This window comes from Dendrobates tinctorius, unplaced genomic scaffold (genome assembly GCF_039654945.1).
Source record: "Dendrobates tinctorius isolate UK_male_01 unplaced genomic scaffold, ASM3965494v1 ptg000008l, whole genome shotgun sequence".
Classification (NCBI taxonomy): domain Eukaryota; kingdom Metazoa; phylum Chordata; class Amphibia; order Anura; family Dendrobatidae; genus Dendrobates; species Dendrobates tinctorius.
The window spans coordinates 72,133,370-72,160,229 of NW_027361676.1; the positions used below are offsets into that span (position 1 = coordinate 72,133,370).

General features: G+C 43.3%; 1 protein-coding gene across 1 annotated transcript; it reads left to right on the forward strand.

Annotated features, from left to right (window-relative positions):
- The first annotated feature begins 8,422 nt into the window (after positions 1-8,422).
- SLC25A4 (solute carrier family 25 member 4) lies at positions 8,423-26,087 on the forward strand. The gene is made up of 4 exons (XM_073578552.1): positions 8,423-8,635; positions 17,301-17,787; positions 18,874-19,014; positions 25,610-26,087. The coding sequence occupies exons 1-4, from the start codon at positions 8,525-8,527 to the stop codon at positions 25,765-25,767; spliced, it is 897 nt and encodes a 298-aa protein (XP_073434653.1). The 5' UTR covers positions 8,423-8,524; the 3' UTR covers positions 25,768-26,087.
- Positions 26,088-26,860: the final 773 nt, after the last annotated feature.

Sequence of the window (26,860 nt, forward strand, 5' to 3'; positions counted from 1 at the left end):
TACACTGTGGGAGCCTTTATATAGTGTGGGAGCTAATGTGGGGGGCTGTCAAACAGTTTAGGGACTATTGTGAGGTCCATTATACACTACGGGGCCTTTATACAATATGGAGCTATGGTGGTGGCCATTATACAGTGGAGGCAGTCAAACTGTGGGGACTACCTTAGGGGCCATTATACAGTGTGTGAGCTAATGTGAGGGACATTATACAGTATCTGGGATAATATGGAGGCCCATATACAGTCTTGGGCTTCTCATACAATATGTGGGCGCTCATACAGTGTGGGGACTACTGTGTGGGTGATTATACAGTGTGGGGGCCATCATACAGTGTGTGGACCATTATGCTGTGTTTTGAGGGAACTATGATGACATCATACTGTAAACAGGGCAGCTGCCCCAGGGGCATTTTACTGTGCATAGGGAAGCTGTAGGCCCATCATACTGTGTATAGGGGAGCTGTGGAATCATCTTACTGTGTATAGGGGAGCTGTAGGCCCATCATACTGTGTATAGGGGAGCTGCGGAATCATCTTACTGTGTATAGGGGAGGTGTATGGGCATCATACTGTGTATAGGGGAGCTGTGGAATCATCATACTGTGTATAGGGGAGCTGTGGAATCATCTTACTGTGTATAGGGGAGCTGTGGAATCATCTTACTGTGTATAGGGGAGCTGTAGGCCCATCATACTGTGTATAGGGGAGCTGTGGAATCATCTTACTGTGTATAGGGGAGGTGTAGGGGCATCATACTGTGTATAGAGGGGCTATACATTTGGGAACTAAGGGGGCATTATTAAAAGCTAAGTGGACACCTGTGAAGCATTATTGCTATAGGGGCACTCAGAGTTTTGTGACCATCAAAAGTGCACATGGGGCTTTACCACTTTCTAGGGGCAAAATCTGGACACTGTTTTCTAGGGCACTGATATTTTCTAGAGGGGAAATTTTACCACCCAGAGAGCACAAAGGAGGCATTTTACTATACAAGGGGCACAGTGGTGGGAATGATTTGCATTTCTGGGCACTAAAAGGAGAACAGTTTTTGTACCACACAGCAGGTGTAGTAATAGTGACAAAAGAGAAGAACACGTTCCAGCTCCAGGATGAGTTAAAAGGATTTCTTTGCTAATTTAATAAATGCTACAATAGCCTGGCACTAGGCATAGTAACACAGAGGGGAAAAAAGTGACGCGTTTCAACCACAACTGCGGTCTTTATCAGCTCAGATGAAAAGTGAGCCACCCAAATGAGAAAGAATGTCACTTGTAAGTCACCATCTATGATTGTACTGTGATCACTTGCATGTTCTGTAGGACTGGTATCTACCACTATATGGTGATAATATCAGTGTTTATCTTGTGTAGAGATTTATTTTCAGTAACAACCAGGTCATCTGCTCAGGTTCCCCTGTAACCACAGTTAGGATGCAACACCATAGTTTTAAGGTTACCTAGTTAAGAGCCCAGTCAGATGTCCCCCCTCCTCAGCTGAACCCCTAACTACGCAAAGCTGCAAATCAGTGATGGGCGGGGTTAACTAGCGATTAGCAGCATTTACTGGCATGCAGCAGGAGGGAGCCCCCTATGCCCTCCGATCAGCACCTCCACAACGTCATAGCGAGGGCCCATTTGTTGCCGTGGTGACCGGATGTCGTCATGATGATATCCGATTCACCAGGCTCTAGCAAATAGTTAGATCATGCTCAGTGCATGATCTAACGCGTTTGTGAGAACAGACTGTCAGTTCTAATGCATTGCAATCAATTAGAAATGCGGTCAGACTGCTAAACGTGAAAGTCCCATAGGTGTACTAAGTAAAAAAAAAAATGTAAAAAAAAAAGTTAAAAAAAATTGTAGTCCAATTACGCCCCCACAACTGTTTGGCAGCTTTCTGCCTATGCTCACTGTACACAGAAAGCTGCCAATCAGTGGTGTGAGCGGGGCTATACAGAGCTCAGCATTTAAAGAACTGCTATATCTGCAGCAGATAAAACAGTTTTTAATCAAAACTGCAGCACCCAAAAAAGTAAGTGATACATCACTGGAATCAGGTTCTATACCCCTAAATTATTTGGCTCTCAGATGACGTAGCAAAAACTTTGTGTAACATTCTTTTTCAGTCGTTTTTATGAGTTTTATTATTTTGCGATGGACATATATGACTCACTCTTTGTGACCAAGCTAGGCATTAAATAATTTGCCCCTGGTCGTCTGAAAATATATAAATTAATGAGCATTTTTTACAAATTGCCTTAATTGTTGCTTGTATCTGTTTATGTTTTTTTAGACTCTGGCAGATCTGATTATATTTTGTGGGAAGTAGGTAGATGTGCCAATTCCAAGGGGTGAAAGCTCAAAGACAACCCTAAAGGTGCATTAAAACTGAAAGATTATCATGATTCTTTAAAAGGCTAATTTTACAATAATCTTTAATTGTAAACAAGCTGCTGAATACTACATGAAATTAGCAAAATGCTCGTTCATCGGGTCCAATGATCTTTTGTGCTGCACAAAATATCATCACTCTCAGCAGCGCATTGTCCTGTGTAATCAGGCCTTGCACTGTCGAGAACAATGGCAGCCGATGCGCACCGAGTGAACTACTACAGATCACACAGTGTGCATCAATTTCTGCAATCTGCCTGTGTAAACAGATTATTAAACACTTAGGCTACTTTCACATGTCCGTTGGTGGCATTCCGGCGCCATGCGGCAAAAAGATGGAGTGCCGGATCCAGCCGTGAACGGAGGGACCGGAAGTATATGCGGCGCATCTTAAGGCGCCTGACACGGCTATGTTGCAAAGGAGTCACCAGGGAAGAAAAGGATCCAGGAGCCGGTGAACGGGGTATGAAAAAGAGAGAGAACGGGGCATGAAAGAGAGAGAGAGAGAGAACGGGGCATGAAAGAGAGAGAGAGAGAACGGGGCATGAAAGAGAGAGAGAGAGAGAACGGGGCATGAAAGAGAGAGAGAGAGAACGGGGCATGAAAGAGAGAGAGAGAGAACGGGATATGAAAGAGAGAGAGAGAGACCGGGGTATGAGAGAGAGAACGGGTTAAAGAGAGAGCGAGATATCCGGGCATGCGCACAGGGTAAAACCGTGCATGCGGTGGCCGGATCAGGTAGAAGTCTGATCCGGCGGCCGGAATGTGCCATTGAGAAACATTGTCCCGCAGAGCCGGAAGGGCCGCATACGTCCATGTCCGGCTTTTTTCGCCGGACAAAAAAACGCTGCAGCACCTGTCCTGTCCGGCCGCCGGACAGAGGAATTCAGCCGGATCCGGTAAAAACCGGAACAAACGGAAGCACATGCGGCGCGATCCGGCGCATGTGCTTCTCAATGACAAAAAAACGCATCCGGCGGCAAAAAAAACCGGATCCGTTTTTTTACACACATGCCGGATTGTGCCTGACGGCACAAACCGGATGTGTGAAAGAGGCCTTAGCGACTGCTGATGCGCCTTTTAGTGGTGGCAGTTAAGGGTACTTATTCCTCAGTGCCACTTTTTAACAGCGCTGAGAAAAAAGGGTATAGCGCCCCCCAGCGTCGGAAAATCTCCGGGGTCTCGACTACTGGGGGTAGCTGAGACCTCGGAGAACATGATTCAGGTAGGTTTTTACCGTTTTCAGTGTTGCAGGTTGGGCAAGGGGTAGGGTTGGGGCTAGGGTTAAAGTTGGAGTTAGAGCTAGGGTTAGGGTTATGTTGGGGTTACGGTTGGTGTTACGTTTGTGGTGTTGAGGTTAGGGTTGGAGCTAGGGGTGTATTGGAGTTAGGGTTGTGTTGGGGTTAGTGTTGTTTTGAGGTAAGGGTTGTGTTGGGGATACGGTTGGGGTTACGGTTGTGGTGTTGGGGTTAGGATTGTAGTTAAGGTTAGGGTTGGGATTAGGGTCAGGGGTAGGGCTGAGTTAAGGTTGGAGTTAGAATTGGGGGTTTCCACTGTTTAGGCACATCATGGGTCTTCAAACACAACATGGTGACCACCTTTGATTCCAGCCAATTTTGCATTCAAAAAGTCAAACACTGCTCCCTCCCTTCTGGGCCCTGTCATGTGCCCAACAGTGGCTTTTAATAATAATAATAATAATAATAATAATAATCTTTATTTTTATATAGCGCTAACATATTCCGCAGCGCTTTACAGTGTGCACACATTATCATCGCTGTCCCCGATGGGGCTCACAATCTAAATTCCCTATCACTATGCCTTTGGAGTGTGGGAGGAAACCAGAGTACCCAAAGGAAACCCACACAAACATACAAACTCCTTGCAGATGTTGTCCTTGGTGGGCTTCGAACCCAAGACTCCAGCGCTGCAAGGCTGCAGTGCTATACACTGAGCCACCGTGCTGCCAGGGCTTTTCCCCACATATGGGGTATCGGCGTACTCATGAGAAATTGACCAACAAATTTTGTGGTACATTTTCTCCTGATATCCTTGTGAAAATAAAAAAGTTTGGTTTCAAATTAATTTTTTTGTGAAAAAAGTAAAATGTTCATTTTTTCCTTCCATAGTGCCCTAGTTCTTGTGAAGCACCTGAAGGGTTAATAAACTTCTTGAATGTGGTTTTGAGCACCTCGAGGGGTGCAGTTTTTAGAATGGTGTCACTTTTGGGTATTTTCTGCTATATTGACCCCCCAAACTCACTTCAAATGTGAGGTGGTCCCTAAAAAAATGGCTTTGTAAATTTTGCTGGAAAAATGAGAAATCCCTGGTCAACTTTTAACCCTTATTATGTAATAACAGAAAAAAAGTTTCCAAAATTGTGCAGATGTAAAGTTGACATGTGGGAAATGTTATTTATTAACTATTTTGTGTGACAGCACTCTCTGATTTAAGGGCACGAAAATTAAAAGTTTGAAAATTGCAACATTTTCAAAATTTTGGCCAATTTCCTTTTTTTTTTTCATAAATAAACGCAAGTCATATCAAATAAATTTTACCACTAATATGAAGTACAATAAGTCATGAGAAAACATTCTCAGAATCAGTGGGATCCTTTGTAGCATTCCTGAGCTATAACCTCATAAAAGGAACAGTGGTCAGAATTGTAAAAATTGGCTCGGTCATTGAGTGCAAAATTGGCTCGGTCACTAAGGGGTTTAATGACTGCCGGTTAGCGGTCCTTTAGCGCAACTTGATGGTTTGTATGAACTAACTTTTAGGGTGGTGTTACGCTCAGAGTATTTAGCAATAGCACCCTGATTTTTTTTCTTGTGCTCTAACTATCTTGCTTGCCATGTTCTTTACAGCAAAAAGACAATAATAATAATCTTTATTTTTATATAGCGCTAACATATTCCGCAGCGCTTTACAGTTCACACACATTATCATCACTGTCCCCAATGGGGCTCACAATCCAAATTCCCTATCAGTATGTCTTTGGAATGTGGGAGGAAACCGGAGTACACGGAGGAAACCCACGCAAACATGGGGAGAACATACAAACTCCTTGCAGATGTTGTCCTTGGAGGGATCTGAACCCAGGACTCCATTGCTGCAAGGCTGCAGTGCTAACCACTGAGCCACCATGCTGCCCCAAGATGTAAGTCAATAGGCTAACCTATTATTTCACAGCCTTTTGGGTCCTTGGCCTTTTCTAAGCTCAGCATGCACTTGATATGGTGTTTTTTTTAATCAAGCATTGTATGTAAAATAATGCTATTAATCTGCAGATGTGGGGTTAATCTGCAGGTGAATAGCGGTCTGATACCTTGCACTAGCCACACTGCAGAGTCCTGCTGCCGAGAGGAAATTAACTTTATTCCCCCCAGCAGACTTTGAGTCATGGGGCGCCACGGCACGGTTTCAGTCACTGGTATGTATATAGAGTGACTGACAGCTGCCTTTAATGCTGAGCTCTAATGCTGAGCTGCTGTCAGTCAGTGCTGGCAGCACGGTTACATCTGCTGCTGTCTACACACAGAGCGGTGACTGAAACTACCCCTATGACATAACGCCAAACGCCGCCATTTTCTCCCGAAAGCGGGGCTCTCAGTACTGCCACACAGTGCAAACAGAGAGCACAGAATGACAATTGTGCAGAAATATCCTGCAGTAAAACATATACCAGTAGTCAGCAAGTGCTGATAAAAAGATGATAGCAAATACAGGGTATTTAGTCATACTTTTTTTGCAAAAAAATGTATACCAAGCTGCTCCACCGCGTCAAGGTAACCCCTATTGAAGCAGGGTTACCTTGACGCGGTGGAGCAGCTTGGTATACATTTTTTTGCAAAAAAAGTATCGACTAAATACCCTGTATTTGTTATCTTTTTATCAGCACTTGCTGACTACTGGTATATGTTTTACTGCAGGATATTTCTGCACAATTGTCATTCTGTGCTCTGTTTGTGTTTGAGTCAGTGGGTGGTATGAACAGTGTCCTACCGACTTGTTCATATGTGTGCATGTCACATCTGTTTTTTACCGCCACACAGTGTCAGAATGCTATTAACATGCAGGTTAAACTCATATCTGCAGGTTAATAGCATTATTCTAAAAGACAGGTTCCCTTTAATGAAAGAAGCCTTTAAAGGGATTCTGTCAGTACAGAATGACTGTTCAAACCAAGTCCAGGCACTCAGGGCTTCACATCGGAGCCAATCATTTATATATACCTTCCTACCTGCCGGTTTTTCCGCTATTTTTTCACCTTAAGATTCAGAAAGTTTGGTAACTAAATAAAGCTGTAAATGGCAGAATTTAAGACTAGGGATAGGCGAACCCAAACTATAAAGTTCTAGACACCTACCGAACACATACTGTTCGGTCACAAGGTCCCGAACACAGTTTCCATGGGAAACCCATGTTACAGTTCGGGTCCAGGGCCGGCTGTTTAAAAAAAGCCCGCACACTGATGGAAAAAGCCGAAGACTGCTGAGTGCAGTGAATATCGCCTTAATGAGTGGCCCTGGAAGCAGATGCGTCTGGGAGACAGCGGGACAGGAGGACACGTCGCTGGACAGGTAAGTATAATTATAATGTTTATTATTAATTTTATGCTTTTATTTTTTTTACAGCCCCCCTCCCTCCTCATTTCATATTTGTAAAGTCCAAGTTTGGGGTTCGGACGCAAGTTTGTGTCATCTCCGGCCCCGAACACAAACTTTTACAAAAAAACTCAGGTGAACCAGCTGATCACGAACATCTGTATATGTCTGGCTGATGAGGTGACATGTAGCAGTTTAAAAAAAGAAGTAATGTGCCAGCAGTGGGACCAGTGTGTGTCGGAGGGTGCTTGGGGAGCGTCCACGATGGGAAAAAAAAGACTAATAGAAAAAGAAAAAGGTTCAGCACTTGGAGGTTTGTTTCTGATTTGTGATGGGCAGGAAATAGATTTATCATTTGTAGATTTAGAACAAAGGGAACAACAGTTCAGTGACAAGTAACTGGCAGCAGGCAGGCTGGCACCGCAACCTTGAAGAAGACCCTTTCACTTAGGTGACCACATAGAGCGGACAGGACGCGGACTGCTCTTTCCCTGACTCTTCCTGTGGCATCATGTGCTGATTTATTTGTAGCCCTGGTGTCCTGTGGAGCCATAGTAACAGTTATCCAGGGACAGAGCAGCTTGTGCTCTCCGGTGTCAGCGAGTGTCACATGGTGGCTTCTCTGATTGGCATTGACGTTGTACCCACAATGTCATACGGAAGTTGATGTGAAGGTGACTTGAGTTGTGCCAGTTCTGGAGTCACAACCATGTACAAAAAATTCAGCATCTTATACATTGCTACAAAAACTATATGAAGTAAGTGATCGGAGAAGCTGAAATCACCACTACTGAATCTCCACTGCTAATGAAGAGGAAAGCTGCTAATGGACCGAGCAAGATATGCACAGGGGCAAATCCACAAAGTGTCCTGACGAAGGACAAAGCAATTCGGCTCATAGAGTAATGGGGAAAGGGCGATGTTGCCTCTCTGGGAATGGGGCAAACATGAAAATCTGATCTCTAATAATGAGTATTCATCACCTCAACACTCAATGTCCACTTATTATAAACTGGTTAAAAATGAACATTGTATTAAAAAGTTTAATCATTTTTATTATTGGCGCAATCAGTCCAGGTCAAAATTGCACATTAAGGTTAAGTGAAGGCTATTAGGGAGTAGGGGGTCTTCCCATTATTTGCACCATTATTCTGATTCCTCCATGCCCCCATCCTTTCTTAGTCTACCCAGCATGCTATTAATATAATGGGTACATGCCGTGACAAAAAGCCGTTCACTGTGGAGCAGATAACATTAAAATGTCCTTTAAATGTCCCTATGTGAATCATGGGGGTCTCCATGAAGCAACTTGTCTCCCATGCCCCCGGTGCCCTCCGATCTGGACACAACAGCCAATTACAAGCATCCCCCAAGATCCCACCCCTGGGGGAGATCTAGTGTCTTTATAAAGAGGAGCTCGTCTGTCGCTCGTCCTATTTTGGCTGTCAGTGCAGACTGGGGAGCTGCCTGGAGAAGGACTCACATTGTATTGTAAGGAAGCAGGGGCTTCAACTCGACCACCTCCAAGATGAGTGACCAAGCGATCAGCTTTCTCAAGGACTTTTTAGCTGGAGGGATTGCTGCGGCCATTTCTAAGACGGCTGTGGCCCCAATTGAGAGAGTAAAACTTTTGCTGCAGGTAACGAGATTATTATTACTATTATTATTAGTAGTAGCAATGATTGATGTAACAGTATGCCTAGTTATAATCCATAAGATATGTACAATATTTAATAGTGGGGTAACAGTGCACGTAGCCCTATAATTGCATAATCCCTATAATTAGAGGTTTCCTTGTGTTTTCTGTGATTACGTAGAATACCTGCTGTGCGAGGTCACCTGTGCGGTCTGTAAAGGTTTGCCCCCTCTTATTCTCCAGATGCCATCTTTGCTGTAAGCAGTAGGGAAGGTCATAAGACGAACACACCATAGTGTCAGGCTACACGGCAGCCAGAATGGGCAGTGGCCAGCTCTGCAGGGAGGGCACTACATGGCATATTCCAGGCAAGCTTGGCGTGCCTAAATATGGAAAGTGTCTCCTGCGCTGCCCATTGACTGTTTTTAGACCTGTCACATGGAGGCCCTGGAACACATGCCAAGTCCGCCTCTCAGACGCTGGCATCTAGTGACACTGCTATGTAATCATTGTCTTTCTGTTGTGATTTGCCTGTCACAGCGTGGGTAGAATTAATAGTGCATTTAATGTTTCAGTATATGTGGAATGGTGCATGAAATATTATAAGTAAAGAAAGTGTAGTCAGCTTACCCGTCCGCAATGCAATCCCCAAGCCTGCCAACGCCCAGCACGGACTGTGGTGAGCATCCACATGCATTAGGAGCAAGAGGAAGAAAAAAATTGACCCAGCTTGAGACGGAGGCGGCTGCAATGTTACAAAGCTTTATTGGACAACTTAAAAATATGTTGGTTCTATAAAAATCTCTTATAGCAAACACCAAGTACACCAGTGAGGAGGATCAACGCGTTTCAACTAAAAAAAGTCTTAGTCATGTCAAGTAGGCCAATAAAGCTTTGTAAAATTGCAGCCGCCTCCGTCTTAAGCTGGATCAATTTTTTTTTTTTTTCCTCTTGCATGAAATATTATGGAACTATTTACTGTGCTAATTGATTGCAAATATAAATGCATTCACATTATGATTATCATGAAATCAGACCCCAATAAATGTATTAAAACAAATACTTTTCATGAGGTTAATCATTTATAGCATGATTAAAAGGGGTTTTTCAGGGTCAGAGTATTCTAGGGTCAGAGTATTGATGGCCAATCAATAGGGCAGGTGCAGACTGTGGATTCTCTGATCCGAGAGAAAAGGGCCAATTATGCTAATGACCCTCTGATCAGAGCTTAATCAGAGTGTGATCCGACTCTCTCCGATGAGTAGAAGATGGAGAAAAAAAAAATCTCCATCTTCTCCATTCTGTGAATCAGTGGAAATCAGCTGTCATCCGAGTGCAGTCCAATGTGTTCCACAGACTCATTGATTTGCATGGCTGACTGCGATCCGATATTCGGATCAAACTCGGGTATATAACAGTCTCTGTCCGAGGAAAAAATTGGACATGTGCGATGTTTGTCGGATCGCTCTCGGACCAAAAATACAGTCATCTGCCACTGCCCTTAGCCGTCTGACCTATGGCATTCTGCACCAATCAGATATTTGAAGGTGACTACTCGTCTCTTATTTATTTGAATGGGACAGCATTATGATTACCTGTACACGTCTGCTTAGTGCAGGGTTCCCCAACTCCAGTCCCACCAACAGATCATGTTTTCAGGATTTCCTTTGTATTGCCCAGGTGAAGCAATTATCACCTGAGCAATACTAAGGAAATCCTGAAAACATGATCTGTTGGTGGGCCTTGAGGACTGGAGTTGGGGAACCCTGGCTTAGTGGACCAGGTGCAGTCTGACAAGGTAATGGAAACTTAAAATGGGCTGGAGGGTGATGGCTGCCTGGAATTGGTCACAATCTTACATTGATGACGTATCCTAAGGATAGGCCATCAATATTCTGATCCGGAGGATTCCCTTTGATGCAGTGAATCTTTTAATCACGAGTTTTACCTCAATGTCACACACATCAAGTAACAGTAGTTGTAGAGTTAAATAATATGGCTCCTTTTTCAACTCTTTGCAATCTATTTTTATTTTGTAAAAAAATTATCAAGAAATTATTTTTTAAAATCAGTTTTTTCTGTTACTTGCATTTTTTTATATTTTAGGCTACTTTCACAGTTGTGTTGCACAGACCTGCGTCGGTCTGCGCCGCTAAGCTCCGCCCCTGCCACGCCTCCTCCTGTTAGCTCCGCCTATGGGCGCATGACGCTGCATGCGACCTGGACACCCTATCCTTAGCATTGGGTACGCAGGCCGTGCGCAGACCGACGCAGGTCTGTGCAACGCAAATGTGAAAGTAGCCTTATAGCAATATTTTTTCAACTCATGATCTTTATTTAAATAAAAAAAACAAAATTAGCAATCTTGCAATTTGTACACTGGCCACTGGGGGCATTGTTAGTCTCATACTTCCTGTGCTTTCAGTATAGTAGCAGTCTCCAGAGGCAGGAATACATGGACACATAACACCTCTATACACAGCTGATGACACAGGATCCACCAATCACTACAGGCGATGTTACAGCTCCCCCTGCTGTCCCTTCCTTCACAATGACCTTTGCACAGTCTCATTAGATGTTCAATACATAAGAAAAGTTTAGAATCTGTTCATTGTGGAGGGATTTCCTGAAACTACGAGAAGTTAGTATTACTAGAAACAGCTAACTTCCGTTAATAAGCAGAGAACTGCTAGTAGTGACCTTTGAATCAGTCCGGCTGGGAGACTTAAAGATTGAGTCCCGCTACGTCATGGTCAAATCCAATTTTTCTGTTCAAGTTCCCTGAAAAAAGAAGTGAACATATCAGACACTCAGTATTCCTATTAGTTGGGTTTTTTGTATTTTTTGGACAAAAGATTTTATTTATTATTATTCTCAATGCTGCTACACTGCTATACTTCTGTTTCCAGTAGCATTCCTATATCCTTAGCCTCAGTGTCCGCGATGTTTGATGCTAAGACATATCAGTAATCTAGTGATGGTACACTGTAGATAACTTATTAGACCATATATTCTAAACCTGTGTCTTGAGCAGCGCAAAGTTTTACAGTCTCTCCACTTTCTTGTTGCTGGGGGGGGGACGGCCCTACCTCTTGAATGACGGTTCTGGTACAGTAGCCTGGTCCTAAATAATATAATATAAAAATATAATAAACGATAAGTAATAATTATGTGACACATAAAGGTCCATCATTTCTTGCTTTGAAGTTTGTTGTCAATCTATTTACACATAGAGATAACAGAGCCTTTGAACAAGCACACGGTTCAGGAAAGAGCACAGCAATAAGGAGAACTGCCCTTGAAGCTTCTGATTTTGTTGAGCCAGGACATTGTGATTTTTTTGCAGGGCTGATAGCAGTTTAGGAGCTGAGAGGAAGACAGAGGGAAGTGAGCAGCGAACCCTTGTGTAGAAATCATGGATTGCAGAGAGGTGCCAGGAATCTCAGGAGTTAACTCCTATCCTTGAGTCCTCTTTCACACGTCAGTGGCTCCGGTACATGTAGTGACAGTTTTCTCACGTACCGGAGACACTGACACACGTAGACCCATTCAAATGAATGGGTCTGTGCACATGTCAGCGTGTTTTCATGGACCGTGTGTCTGTGTGCAAATACGCTGACATGTCCGTTTTAACAAGGACACACGGCCCGCAACATGTGCTGCACACGGAGAACTGTTCACACTGTCCTCTGTGCTCACGGACGGCCGCTGGGAAGAAGAGCTATAGTAAGCGCTGTTCCTGGCATCTGGTGCTGACCGCGGCTGTGATTCTTCTCTCCTGCTCTGCCGGCAGGAGAGAAGAATGATTGAAAACCCGACGTGGGGTCCTCCTCATTTTATGAACCAACCAGACGAAACTTACAGCTGGGGGCTGCATCTCTCAGCTGTCAGCTTCATCAAGGTTGGTTCTCAAGAATAGAGGGGTCCCCACGCTGATTTTTTAATTAGTTAAATAAATAATTTAAAAAACCGGCGTGGGGTCCCACCTATTTTTGACAACCAACCTGACTAAAGCCGACAGCTGAGGGCTGATATTCTCAGGCTGGTAAGGGGCCATTGATCTTGCCCCCCAGCCTAAAAACAGCAGCCCCCAGCTGCCCAGGAAAGGCGCATCTATTAGATGCACCTAATCTGGAGCTTTGCCCCTTTCTTCCCACTTACCCTGTAGTGGTGGCAAGTGGGGGTAATAATGGGTTAATGCCACCTTTCTATTATAAGGTGAAATTAAGCCCGGATTAGTAATTGAGAGAGAGGTGTCAATAAGACACCTATCCATTACTAATCCTACAGTAAATAATGGGTTAAATAAACACAATAAGAATAAATTAATGAAAGAATACAACACACATATTTATAATCTTTATTACACTGTTATTACACTGTTAGTTCCTTTGCGAAGCCCTCGATGTTCTGAAAAAAAGGTGAAAATAATAAAGCAACTATATACATTACCTGTCCGGCGCTCAGTCACGTCCCACGGCGTAAATCCATCTCAGGGGTTAATACATTTACAGCCGGAGCGCTGCTAACACAGCCTCTCCCGACTGTAAATGACTGGGGAATGAATGGAGCAGAGCGCACTCAGTGATGGGCGGTGACGTCACCGCTAGTTACTGAGCATGCGCCGGCTGCTTCCATTCAAGAGTCAAATAAACATGGCTGGAATCATACAGCCACTGTCCGTGGATCGAGCACATGTATCAGCTGTCAAATTCCCTTTAAAAGTGCAAAAAGCTCTTCAAAATGTGAAAGATATGAAGAAGCAAATGTGACGCACAGAGCGGATTATGGAGTAGTCACGTATTAAAAGGTTCATCATATATATAAAGTCGCTACAGCCACAGTAGGCACTATTGGGCACAGAGGTCTGGGGTGCAAACAGGTGTGAGAACAATGCTCCTTGTTTGCTGACAATAACCAGATTGTGGGTTTCTGCTGTCAGTACTGTGGGGGTTTTGTCATCTATGTGCCACTATTACCCGTACCTACAATTATTGCTTCGAACTCTGGTGTGGTAGTTTCCCATCATTAGGTTGTGGGGCTCATTTCATTCTATCAATTCAACGGACATTTTTTTTTTTGTGCATGTTTTTCTGCTGTTGAATGCCACTGAGCACTGAAGAAAAGGCCAATAAATGCACGAAAAAAATTTAACCTTCACATTGATTTGTAAGGTTACTACTGAGTATCTTTCTAACGGAAAATGTCTGAAGAATATACAATACTTCTTTTAAATGTCTTTGAAAGCCTGAAGCCTGCACCAGCATACGCGATTGCTTTCTATGTACCGGAAGTACATAGTATACTTCCGGGCCATAGAAAGCAATCGCGTATGCCGGCGCATGCTTAATAGTGATTTCATGCTTTGCCAACAGTTGGGCAAAGCATACTACACACGCGAGAGGCCATTTTAATGCGCATGCACCAAAACTCTACGCAAACGCAGAAATTCCCCGAAAGGAATGCGTAGAGAAAGCGGGGGGGGGGGGGGGGGAGGGGAGAGAGACTGACAATAAGCCATGCTCATCGGACCAGAGCGAGCATATTTACATACAGCGCGGGAGGAATAAAAACGGTATTTATGGATCATACGTGGGGAGTCAGGGAGCATCAAAAGTACTTGTGTAATGCATAGGGGACACTAAATTGAATGATATTTTTACCTGATAGCCCAAAAAAGTGGTGACAGATTCCCTTTAAGCACTTAGTCCATTTTGAGGAGCAGTGGCTGTACTCAATGGTGGAGATGCAGTGTACGCACGTGGTCAAAATTGTTGATACCGCTCGTTTAATGACAGAGAAACCCACAATGGTCACAAATAACTTGAATCTGACAAAAGTAATAATAAATCAAACATCTAAGAAAATGAACAAATGAAAGTCAGACATTGCTTTTCAACCACGCTTCCGCAGAAATTAAAAAAAAATAAAACTCATGAAATAGGACTGGACAGAAATGATGGTACCCTTAACTTAATATTTTGTTGCACAACCTTTTGAGGCAATCACTGCAATCAAACGATTCCTGTAACTGTCAATGATACTTCTGCACCTCTCGACAGGTATTTTGGCCCACTCCTCAAGAGCAAACTGCTCTAGTTGTCTCGTGTTTGAATGTTGACTTTTCCAGACAGCATGTTTCAACTCTTTCCAAAGATGCTCAATAGGATTTAGGTCAGGGCTCATAGAAGGCCACTTCAGAATAGTCCAATGTTTTCCTCATAGCCATTCTTGGGTGTTTTTAGCTGTGTGTTTTGGGTCATTATCCTGTTGCAAGACCCATGACCTGCGACTGAGACCAAGCTATCTGACACTGGGTAGCACATTTCTCTCTAGAATCCCTTGATAGTCTTGAGATTTCATTGTACCCTGCACAGATTCTAGACACCCTGTGCCAGATGCAGCAAAGCAGCTCCAGAACTTAACAGAGCCTCCTCCATGTTTCACAGTAGGGACAGTGTTATTTTCTTTATATGCTTCATTTTTCCATCTGTGAACATTGAGCAGATGTTCCTTGCCAAAAAGTTCCATTTTAGTCTCATCTGTTCATAGGACATTCTCCCGGAAGCTTTGTGGCTTATCAACCTTTAGTTTGGCAAATTCCAGTCTGGCTTTTTTGTGATTTTTTTTCAACAATGGTGTCCTCCTTGGTCATCTCCCATGAAGTCCACTTTGGCTCATACAACGACGGATGGTGCGATCTGACACTGATGTTCCTTGAGCTTGAAGTTCACCTTTAATCTGTTTAGAAGTTTTTCTGGGCTCTTTTGTTACCATTCCTATTATACGTCTCTTTTGATTTGTTTTCTTTTTTCCTCTTGTGACCACGTCCAGGGAGGTTGGCTACAGTCCCATGGAGCTTAAATTTCGGAATAATATGTGCAACTGTAGAACAGGAACATCAAGCTGCTTGGAGATGGTCTTATAACTTTTACCTTTAACATGTATGTCTATAATTTTCTTTCTACTCTCCTGAGACAACTTTCCTTCGCTTCCTCTGGTCCACGTTGAGTGTGATACACACCATGTCACCAAACACCACAGTGAGTATCTGTGGCCCTCTATACAGGCCCACTCACTGATTCCAAGATTGTAGACACCTGTGATGCTAATTATTGGACACACTGTGATTTAAGATGTCCCTTTTGTCACATTATTTCAGGGGTACCATCATTTCTGTCCAGGCCTATTTTATGAGTTCTGTTTTTAAAAAATTCTGTGGAAGCATGGTTGAAAAGCAATATCTGACTTTCATTTGTTCATTTTCATTGACTTTTGATTTATTATTACTTTTGTCAGATTCAAGTTATTTCTGTGACCATTGTGGGGTTTTTTTTGTCATTAAATGAGGGGTACCAACAATTTTGCCCACGTGTTTAAATATCCAAACGTCATATTGTCTCCCTTCCAATACTTGCAAGGCAAACGTTATGTTACAAAAATTTTAGCACGTCTCTCTGAACACAAATGGAAACCATCGTTGTTCAGATGGTTCACCAAACCCAATTCTAAGTCTGGCCAAATAGCCATTAATTATAAATTTATTCACACAGCCCTAGAATACGAACAGTCTCAATTTCCGTTAACAAAATGGCAGAATGAAGACACCATCCTAATCTGTGACACCATCCTGAAAGCTCTATGCCAAGCCTATAAATTCTTCCCTTCAGCTCGTTTCCTAGAAATGAGGCTGAAAATCTGCCATAGATCTTACCTGACCCCACAAAAGGGTCACAGAGTGGGGCTGTACACAACTTCCAAGTGTTTTAAAATGTCAATCCCCGGAAGCCAACTTGTTTCATTGTCTGTGGACATGCCCAGTTATTAAGCCATTTTGGGAGAGAGTACAACAATTCACCACCACACATCTGACAGATTTTGCTCCTGACGAACCCTTATGGGCCATAATTGGATACCTAAATCGAGATACATACACCTGCTCTCCAGGGGCCCTGTAAACTACTACACTTGGTGGCGGCAGCTGGTACTAAAGCCATTTTACAGACATGGATCCACGACCATGCCCCTCCATTTAGAATCTTTTTAGAAAAGCTGTTGTTTCTGTTCCAGATGGACTGGGTCAAAGCTTCTTTGCATAAAGATGGAAGGGAACAGGTTTTTTTTAAACTTGGGAAATTTTCATCTCTATGCTCCCACAGCACACCCGGAGTGACATTGAGTCATGTGGTCTGGTATCAGGAACAACTATTACTGGGGGAGACAACTATATAACGACGTCCTTGGGTTATCCGCTACGAAGAGTCATTGCTGGGTGTTGGAGATGTACTTTGGTGCTGGTGGGCCCTGAGTTTAACGTTGGGCACATATGATGAGTGCCTAATGGGTAAAAAAAAAAAAAAAAAGTACCTGTTTCTGTCATGTTTCCCTCCCCCAGTTTTATGTTTGTTTTGTCTTATTGCTCCATGTACCAATGAATCCTCCACTATAGAGGTTTGGATGTACATGCTTTGAAAAATGTCCGCATTGTTGTACGTATGTATGTAAGAAAATTTTTTTTTAATTCAATAAAAACAAAGTAAAAAAAAAAAAAAAAACCACAGTGGAAAAAGCTGCAGTGTGTAACACACCCCTACCATGAACCATGAGTCTACCGTGTAAGATTTCTTGTCTACATAAATCCTTACCTTTTCTTTTCTTCTGCCTTTAGGTGCAGCATGCCAGCAAACAGATTTCAGTAGACATGCAATACAAGGGAATCATGGACTGCGTGGTCCGAATTCCCAAAGAACAAGGCATTATTTCCTTCTGGAGAGGCAACCTTGCCAATGTCATCCGTTATTTCCCAACACAAGCTCTCAACTTTGCCTTCAAGGACAAGTACAAGCAAATCTTCCTGGGGGGTGTAGATAGGCACACTCAGTTCTGGAGGTTCTTTGTTGGTAACCTAGCATCTGGAGGAGCTGCTGGTGCCACGTCCTTGTGCTTTGTGTACCCTCTGGATTTCGCTAGAACCCGTCTAGCTGCTGATGTGGGTAAAGGCCCAGCCCAGAGAGAGTTTAGTGGCCTTGGTGATTGCTTAGCCAAAATCTGGAAGTCAGATGGTGCTAAAGGTCTCTACCAAGGATTCAATGTGTCTGTCCAGGGCATCATCATTTACAGAGCAGCCTACTTTGGTGTCTATGATACTGCTAAGGGTAAGAAAAAGCCAATGACCATGTTGAATTTAGACATAGAGATGAGCGAACCCCAACCAATGCGATTGGCATTAGTCCTGGACAGTTACTGTCCGGTTCTAGACGCTGAACAGAGACTTTTCCCGGAAGTCCTTGCAGAGAGAGAATTTTTTTCTTTCCAGTTCAGGTCTCTTTTATTTTCAATGGGGTTGGGGTTCTGGCTGAAGTTCGGGTTCTGACACCTTAACCGGACTCTGGAATAAAGTACGGGTCGGTTACCAGAACCCAAACTTCCACTGGTCCGCTCATCGCTACTTAGATACTATGAAGAATCTTTACTAACAAATATTTGTATCAGATGTTATTTCATAATTATACTAATCAGCAAACCCTCCTCAAACTTTTTTTTGTGGTTAGATAAAACAACGCCATCATTTTCCTTCCAATGGAATCTGTCAGCAGTTGTTTGCAATGTAATCCGAGAGCAGCATGACGTACATGTAGAGATCCTGATTACAGTGATGCGTCACTTATAAGGTTGAGTGTTGATTTAATAAAATTACTATTTTATCAGCAGGAGATTATTACTAGAGGCCTATGCGGCTAATGCCATGTAGTCCTCTTGCTCTGTGGAACCATGCCCCAATCACTGATTAGCAGCTTTCTGCCTATGCACAGTGCACACAGAAAGCTGCCTATCACTTGTGTGGGTGGATTTATACAGAGCTCAGCATTCCGAGCACTGCAAGATCTGCAGCAAAGAAAACAGGGATTTTATCAAAACTGCTGCACCCAGTAAACTAAGTCATGTATCACTGGAATCAGGCTCTCTGTCCCCTACATCATACTGCTCTTAGATGAGGTAGCAAAAACAGGTAACAGGTTCCCAGATGATCATTCTAACACGTGTTAGACCTGATAAATGAAATGCTCAGTCATAACATTAAATTCATAACAACCAGACAGTGTGGCAAGATGCCATTATTTTTTTTCACTCATGTTGTATGTACCTTTCCATTCTTGTAACCTGCTGTTTCACAACCGTAGGCCCACAGCTGTCAGTTACCATTTTCTCATGCTAATCTACTATTTGTGATTTTCTTATAGGCATGCTGCCAGATCCCAAGAATGTGCACATTGTGGTCAGCTGGATGATTGCTCAGAGTGTCACTGCCGTAGCTGGTCTTGTCTCCTATCCCTTTGACACTGTCCGACGTCGTATGATGATGCAGTCTGGCAGGAAAGGAGGTAAGATAAAGTAGAAATCATTCAGTTTGGGAACATAATTCCAAAAAATTGGACCTTGATGTTGTTACACTGGAAGAAACCTTCAAATGTCTTCTAACTGGATTCTTAATGTTCCTTTATTCCAGTACTGAAAGTACAGGCAGGGAGCAGCATCACTCAGCCATCACAGGCCTTTGGACATAGGCATATTCAGTGGTCGCAGTCGATGGCATTACACAGCCAATTCCTGCAAACATACAATATTTAATTAATACACAAGACAAGTTGACTTGGTTGGAAATGATTTGGCTACGGCCTTTATTAAAAATTCACATGCCATCAAAAATTCACATACCTAACTTTAAACTTAGAACAAAATGCAGCTCAGCAAAAGCTCAAGCCCGTTAACCATATCCAAAACCTGATGTCCGTTTATTTTCCTGAATGACTTACCCCACGGCAACCTTGCCTAACCAAAAGTACGGAAAAAAGTGGCCCCGCCACATCAAGGGCCAATTCCACCATAGCCTGTAAATCAAGGTTAAAAATGGCAGTCAGTACCTATTTCCGAAAGATGCACTGAATCGTTCCAAAAAAGGCCTGGCAATCCAACTTCCAAGTCAACATGCCAAAAAAGCAAAACCGCCGATATATGGCATAAATTTACTCATGGACCGATTTAATCTTTTATGAATCTTCTTGCAAAATTTCAAGTCCACAGATTCAGACCACAGCAACCTCGGAATAATTTCAGAAAGCACTAACATGGTATTAGGCTGGAGTCACACTGCGTTATGGCAGTCCGTTAGACGGACTGCGTTACACCGTGGCATGACGCGATGTAACGCAGTCCGTTAACGCTACCATTCCCTCCCATTATCGGGCACATCGCAAAGCAAGCATAAAGCGGCATGCGCTAGCGATGTGCCGTTATTCTGTGACGGAGCCTCGGACGTGGGCTGCAGCCTCCGAGGCTCCATCACCGCTAGCGCAGATGAAGCATCTGCGCTAGTGGTATAGCGATCGGACTGCTTTAACGCAGTGTGACCCTAGCCTTAGGAAACATATTTTTTAACTCTAGCATAATCTGTTTCATCTGAAATAATAAATCAACAGTTCAACTTTCCCCAATGTCGTTCCTTCCGAGGTGAATAATGATAACGTCTGGGGATGAAAACTTGCTGCACATTACAGACACTTGTTCCATGAGACTGTTCCATTTCTGTCCCCTGACGCCAGACCAAAACACCCTGACCAAATCAGGGGATATGGACAGGTTCAATCCATAACATCGTTGCCTTGCTCTCCACTCAGCTCAGTGATTGAAAGAATGGCCTAGTATCCACACTGTGAGACCTAAGAAAACGACTAACAAAAGCTAGTTCCACATTATTTACGAATGTACAATTTATAGCACTTTGAGCCCAATCTCCCTAACTTCTTAATAAATGCTTCACCTAAACCAATCCTGGCAGCCTCTGTCTCAGCTCCAATCCGGAAGGAATGGGTAGAGAAATCTCTCACCCAAGCTTAGCCTGGACAGACACTTCCTCTGTATGCTCCTAATTTGGAACTACATCAAATGCTTGCCAGAACGATGAATGAGAAACTTAATCCTCCCAGGAGGACGAATCCTAATATATTTCCTGCATAAGAAAACTGGACAATTTACAGCTTCCGAGAAACACAGGAACTTTAAACTACTGCCCTTACCCTCCTGGTCCAATTTAGATTTGGCTATGTACAAAACCAACCACCCATTTGTAATGGAAATTTTGTTAACTGTTAAACCTTCTAACCCATTTTGCCCTCTTGGCAATAGCTCACCGACTCTAAGAACCAAAAAAACATTAGCGATGCTCAGTGGTGTAACTACAAAGTTATGGGCCCCGGTGCGAACTTTCAAATGGGGCCCCCCATGCCAAAATACACGCACATCTCCGCTCCGTACACACATGGCTCCGCTTCGTACACCTTGCACACACGCAGCTCCACTCCATGCACATCATACACACATAGCTCTGCTCCATAAAACTTGCACACACATGGCTCCGCTCCGTACACCTCGTACACATACAGCGCTGCACACCTCATACACACACAGCTCTGCTACATCCACACTGTAAACCCCTCCTGACCCCACACATAAACTTACCCTCATCCATGACAACCAGCACAGCAGAGTCCTGCACACACTGAGGCCCCTGATCATGTGACCCCCTGACTCCTCCCCTCCTGTGACCTCATCACAGGTCCTGTGCGCACTGATCAGCCGCCTTCCCCCCTGCACTCTGTAGTCACAGAGCTCCATGTGACTGATCATTAAGAGGTGTCGGCTTTGAGTGATGGCAGCAGGTCTCATCCTCCATCACCTGAGACACTGGGGGGTGTAGTGCCCAGCTCAGGGGGAAGAATAACCGAGTCCATGCTGGAGGAGGGGGCACAGGACGTGATGGAAGCCCAGGTCCCACATGAAGGTCGGCTGCTTCTTTGCTGGACTGGGCGGGCCCCGTCGCAGCTGCGAGCCCTGCAACCTCAGTAGTTACTCCCCTGGCGATGCTGCAGTGCAAAACAGCAAAGACTCAAAAGCATCAAAACAACACAAATTCGATATTATACACAATTCTTTCAGAATACCCGGCGAGATGGGGCACCTGCCATCCCAGACAGAATGATTCTTCTTATAGCCCTTCATTACCTGCTTGACAATAAAATAAGAGTTAAGTGGTTTCTGACTCAAGACTTTCAAGAAAAAGGAGATACCGGCTAGATTCCTAGAAACCATAGCATAAGCAAAACCTTTAGCAAACAAAAATAACAAAAACATTAATGCTGATTGCTCTGAACTTGACCCTACGTCTAAACCTTCAGTAAAGCAGAACTTGGGCCAGAGATCCCAGGCTGACAGGTAACTCTTCCAAGTAGAAACAGCCACTGAACGCTGCAAAAGATCCATAATTAAGGCCAGATTAGCCCCCTATCCGGGCACTCCTCTCCTACTCTCCGGGCGCTGGGTACAAGATTGAAAAAACTTGTAAACTATAAATGAGAAAGTGCATTGCATTTATATTTGACATTCACGACTTTCAGCCAAATGTTATATTTAAGACATAAGAGCACTAAGTGTCTCAATAATTTAACCGCTAAATGACATTTACTAGAAAGACAGTTCACAGAATATAAAACACCCTTGCTACTAGACCTGATAAAATTTTATTGGCCAAATTCCTACCCCAAATAACTATTCGTACCAGGATAAAAATTAATGCTAACAGAAGGCCAATATTTGTAATACCCCTATCTATCCAGGCCTGATGCCACCTACCAGCACACCGCTCGCCATCCCAAAAAAAAACACTAAAACCAACGCTACTAGCATCCGTAAAGAAAAACAACTGTTCATCCAGGACAAACTGTGACCGCCACATTGGCAAATCATTGAACGGCTCAAAAAATTCTAGCAAAACCTCCAAATTCTCCCTTGCATCCTTGGATAATTTAGCATGAAAGCATGGATTCTTAATACCAGCAATGCAAGCAGACAGGCGCCTACAAAAAACCCTGCCCACTGGCATAATTCTTCCCGCAAAAGCTAAAGAACCCAACAAGGATTCCACTTCTTTAGCAGACGCTTTCTTCTTACTCAACAAACATTGTATAGCCTGTCTGCATTTGAAGGTAATCATAACTCACCCGTAACAGTATCTATAGTAATGCCTAGAAACTCCATACAATCAACTGGTAAAACGGTTTTATTTACAGCTAATGGGATACCAAAATCACTGCAAACAGCCTGGAACGTAGTCAGGACTTCTTCACATACAGATAAATCTCTAGGACCTTCAAACGAGAAGTCATCAAGATAGTGGGCTATACCCCCTTTCATGTTTCAAAGCTGTTACCCATTCAATAACGGAGGCAAAGGCCTCGAAGTAAAAGCAGGAAACCGAACATTCCATTGGCAAAGATTTGTCAAAGTAAAAACATCCACATAACTGAAAACCTAAGGGATTAAAACCACTAGGATGAATAGGCAATACTCTAAAAGCTGATTCCACATCGGCTTTGGCCATTAACGCTCCTGGCCAAAGGCTGTCACCCTTATCAAAAGAAGTACTGTATTTTTCGGATTATAAGACGCACTTTTGTCCCCTAAATTTTTGGGGAAAATTGGAGTGCGTCTTATAATGTGGATATACCTTACCGGCAGCGGTGGAACAGGGTCACTGCTGGAGGAGGCAAGAGTGGAGCATTGCTGCAGGATGAGGGGGTGTTCTGATGTGTATCGCTGCAGGTGTTGGGTGGTGCGGGAGGATCTGCCGACATTTTGTGAAAGCCCAGAGCCCTCGCACTTACATGGTTTACTGTTATGATTGGGTCACCGAGGAGGAAATCAAGACCAAGCTAAGCCACAGAAAACCGGAGAGGTTGGTAACTAAGCAGATTGCAGACCCCTGATCCTATCCACACAACTAGCAGTAGCCGTGGAGCGTACCTACGATGATTCTAGACGCCTCGACTAAGCCTAAAGCAAGAAAAGGGGAAATCTAAACTGCCCCAGAGCAGACCCCAAAGGAATAGACAGCCCCCAAACATATATTGTCCGTGAGACAAGGTGAAAACACAAAAAAAGTGGCAAAGCTTATCCACAGAAAGTAGAGTTGAGCGACTTTGGTCGGATCGGGTTTCGTGAAACCCGAATGAAACAAAATAAGTTTCAGATGAAACTCGTCCGACTAGAGCAAAAAAAGTCGGAGTTTCGTCCGACTTTTATTTCCCATTGACTTGCATTGGGGTCGGGTTTCGGACGAAACTCCGACTTTGTTTTGCTCTAGTCGGACGAGTTTCATCTGAAACTTATTTTGTTTCATTCGGGTTTCACGAAACCCGATCCGACCAAAGTCGCTCAACTCTAACAGAAAGTACACCAAGACCCTGCACCACCACCCCGTATAGGCTGTATACTCACATCCAGGGATCCTCACCATACCCCCATTTCGTATAAAGCACACTCACCACACTATTGCATTAATCTTCAATAACCCCTCTAATTGGCAGTATCATTCTATCGCCAGGTTGCCATATTTATGCCCCCTACCAATATATGTGCACCCAGATTTCCTTTTCTGTTCTGGGCTGCTTACAAAAGTCACCAAGCGGGAAGACAGCCGTGGGCCACACATCGGGGACCTGCGAGCCACATGTAATTCCCGAGGCCCAACTTGGGGACCCCTGCTCTAGAGATTCATGCCTTCGGGTATTTTCACAGTGACACATTTGTCAGATATTTTGGAGCCTTAATGTGCATAAAATCAAGGTAAAAACATTGTGGTTTTGCCATAACTGAAATAGAATCATAGTAAAACAAAAAGCAAGAAAAATCACCACCAAAACTGAGGACAAAATTGTATGTGAATACTCTCCTGATATACTTGATACAGGGGATGCATCAAGTGCAATGTATCATCCTATAAGAGGAAGAGGAGGAGTTTTCTAACTTGCTTTCACGACGTAGCTTATTCTTCTGCACTTTCCTCGGCATCTTTTCCTTATAAAGCCACAATGAAATAACAAAGCAATCCTCTTCTTCACGCTTTGCCCATTACATACTCAGGAAGGCCGGCACTGGGCGGGATGTTACAGAACATATCATGAGATCCCGTAATGGCAGCTGCTTACAGAATCTATGATATGTAATGCGGCTGCTGAGTGGTGCTGCTTGTGGGGTCATATCACTGAGGTAGTAGCAGAATCATAAGAAAAAAATGTATATTTTAGAAAGTGCTGCTGCTTACTTATTGCCGCCCTAGGCACATGCCTTATGGGAACTTTGGCCCTGGTCCTTGGTTGCTTAATTAGTGATTTTTTAAAATCTTTCATTTACAACCTGCACGGAGAGTAAAATTCACACTGCATTATTTTGTCTAGTAAAGGTTTCATGACATGTCACGTGTTTTATTTAAATTATCTGTATCACATCATTTCTTCATTCATATCCATGCATGCATTCTAAATTCTCTAGCTTGGCATTGGACACAGTCTGCACTTTACTTACAATACATTGTCAGACTTCATTTCACAGTCTAGTGCTAGGCGTTCGGCTATATTCACTTCGTTTTTTTTGTAGTGCTCAAAAGCTAATCAATAACTACTTCAACCGCCTCATTTTCTGGAGAATTTTTTCTAGGAGATATTATTTTCCTGACGCGGTTTTGAAATATTTGGGGACATTTTTTTTTTTTCTGAAGTGTTCGGTGGAACCTCTCAGGATGAGTCTCAAAGACGTTTTGAAGCCATTTTTGAGAGGGTCCGATCCACAAAAAACACTGTGTGAACATAGTTCAGATCTTTGGATGTGGCCTGAGAAGAAAAGTTGTCTAAGAGTAGAAAATAAAAATTTGTTTCCGTTGCAACAAACTCCTGTCGACATGCTGTGATTGGTGTTGCATCTTAGTGACATTCACAGAAATAGGCTGAGCTGCAATGGCCAAATAACGTAATCCATAGGCAAATATGGCGCTGTTGGGTAATCCAGCCTTTAATTTTTCTAATTGTCTTTTTTTTATAATTCCTTTTTTTTTTTTTAATATTTTGTTTTGCTTTCCCCCCCAAACAGCTGATATCATGTACAAGGGAACAATTGACTGCTGGAAGAAGATTGCCAAAGATGAAGGATCTAAAGCCTTCTTCAAGGGCGCTTGGTCCAACGTTCTGAGAGGCATGGGTGGCGCATTTGTACTCGTATTGTACGATGAAATCAAGAAATATGCATAAACTAACAAACAGGTCCTGTTAATCCTTTCCTACATATAACTCAAAGACTCAGTGATGCATCTGACTTCAAGGACATAAATCCTATTTCCTAGGGAAATTATCCGAGCGTGAATGGGAGGTATGCAACAAGAACACACAGTAGTAATTTCTCAACCTGTGCAGGATGTACAATTTAGGATGCATAATGTGTACATGTGTAGGACTGGAACATCTCGTCTCATGTGCATTTTGCATGCTTATAAGCTGGATCCAAGGAAACGTGTGAAACAGTAAAGGGATGACGTTATGTAATTTATAAATAAAATGTGTCTTACAAAGAATATATTAGTCCTTATTTCATAGGGCAATAATCGTCTTTCGTTGATTAATAATCGTGAATATCACTGTGTACTATACAGTCATTGTAGAAAGTGTTGGCACCCTTGAAATTGTTCCAGAAAATGAAGTATTTCTCCCAGAAAATTATTGTGATTACACATTTTGTTATACACCCCCTTTATTTCCTTTGTGTGTATTGGAACAAAACTAAAAAAGAGAAAAAATAGAATTAGACTTACCAGTAATTTGGTTTCTTGGAATCTTCCACAACGGCATACGGAGGTTGCCTCTTTGCCCTGCTGGGGGACAGGAAACACAGGGAGGTTAAAAGGCCCTCCCACCTCTCACTTGCCAGTGACATATAACTGAAACCATAGCACCGGTTTACCTTCTGAATCCTAGAATTTTTTATCCGGGAATATAGGGAGGGAATTAGTGCCGTCGTGGAAGGTTCCTAGAAACCGAATGACCAGTAAGTCTAATTCTATTTTCTCTAGTCACCTTCCACGACGGCATACGGAGGAATACCAACTAATTTGGTGTTAGGGTGAGACAACGGCCTGGAGTACTTTCCGGCCAAAGACTAGATCCTTATTGGATAATACGTCCAATCTATAATGCTTGGAGAAAGTGTGTAGTGAAGACCATGTCGCCGCCCTGCAGATCTGTTCTGCAGACGCACCTGCTTTTTCTGCCCAGGAGACTGATGTGGACCTGGTTGAGTGGGCCTTGACCCCCGCTGGGGGTGATTTATTTTGAGCGAGATATGCTTCCG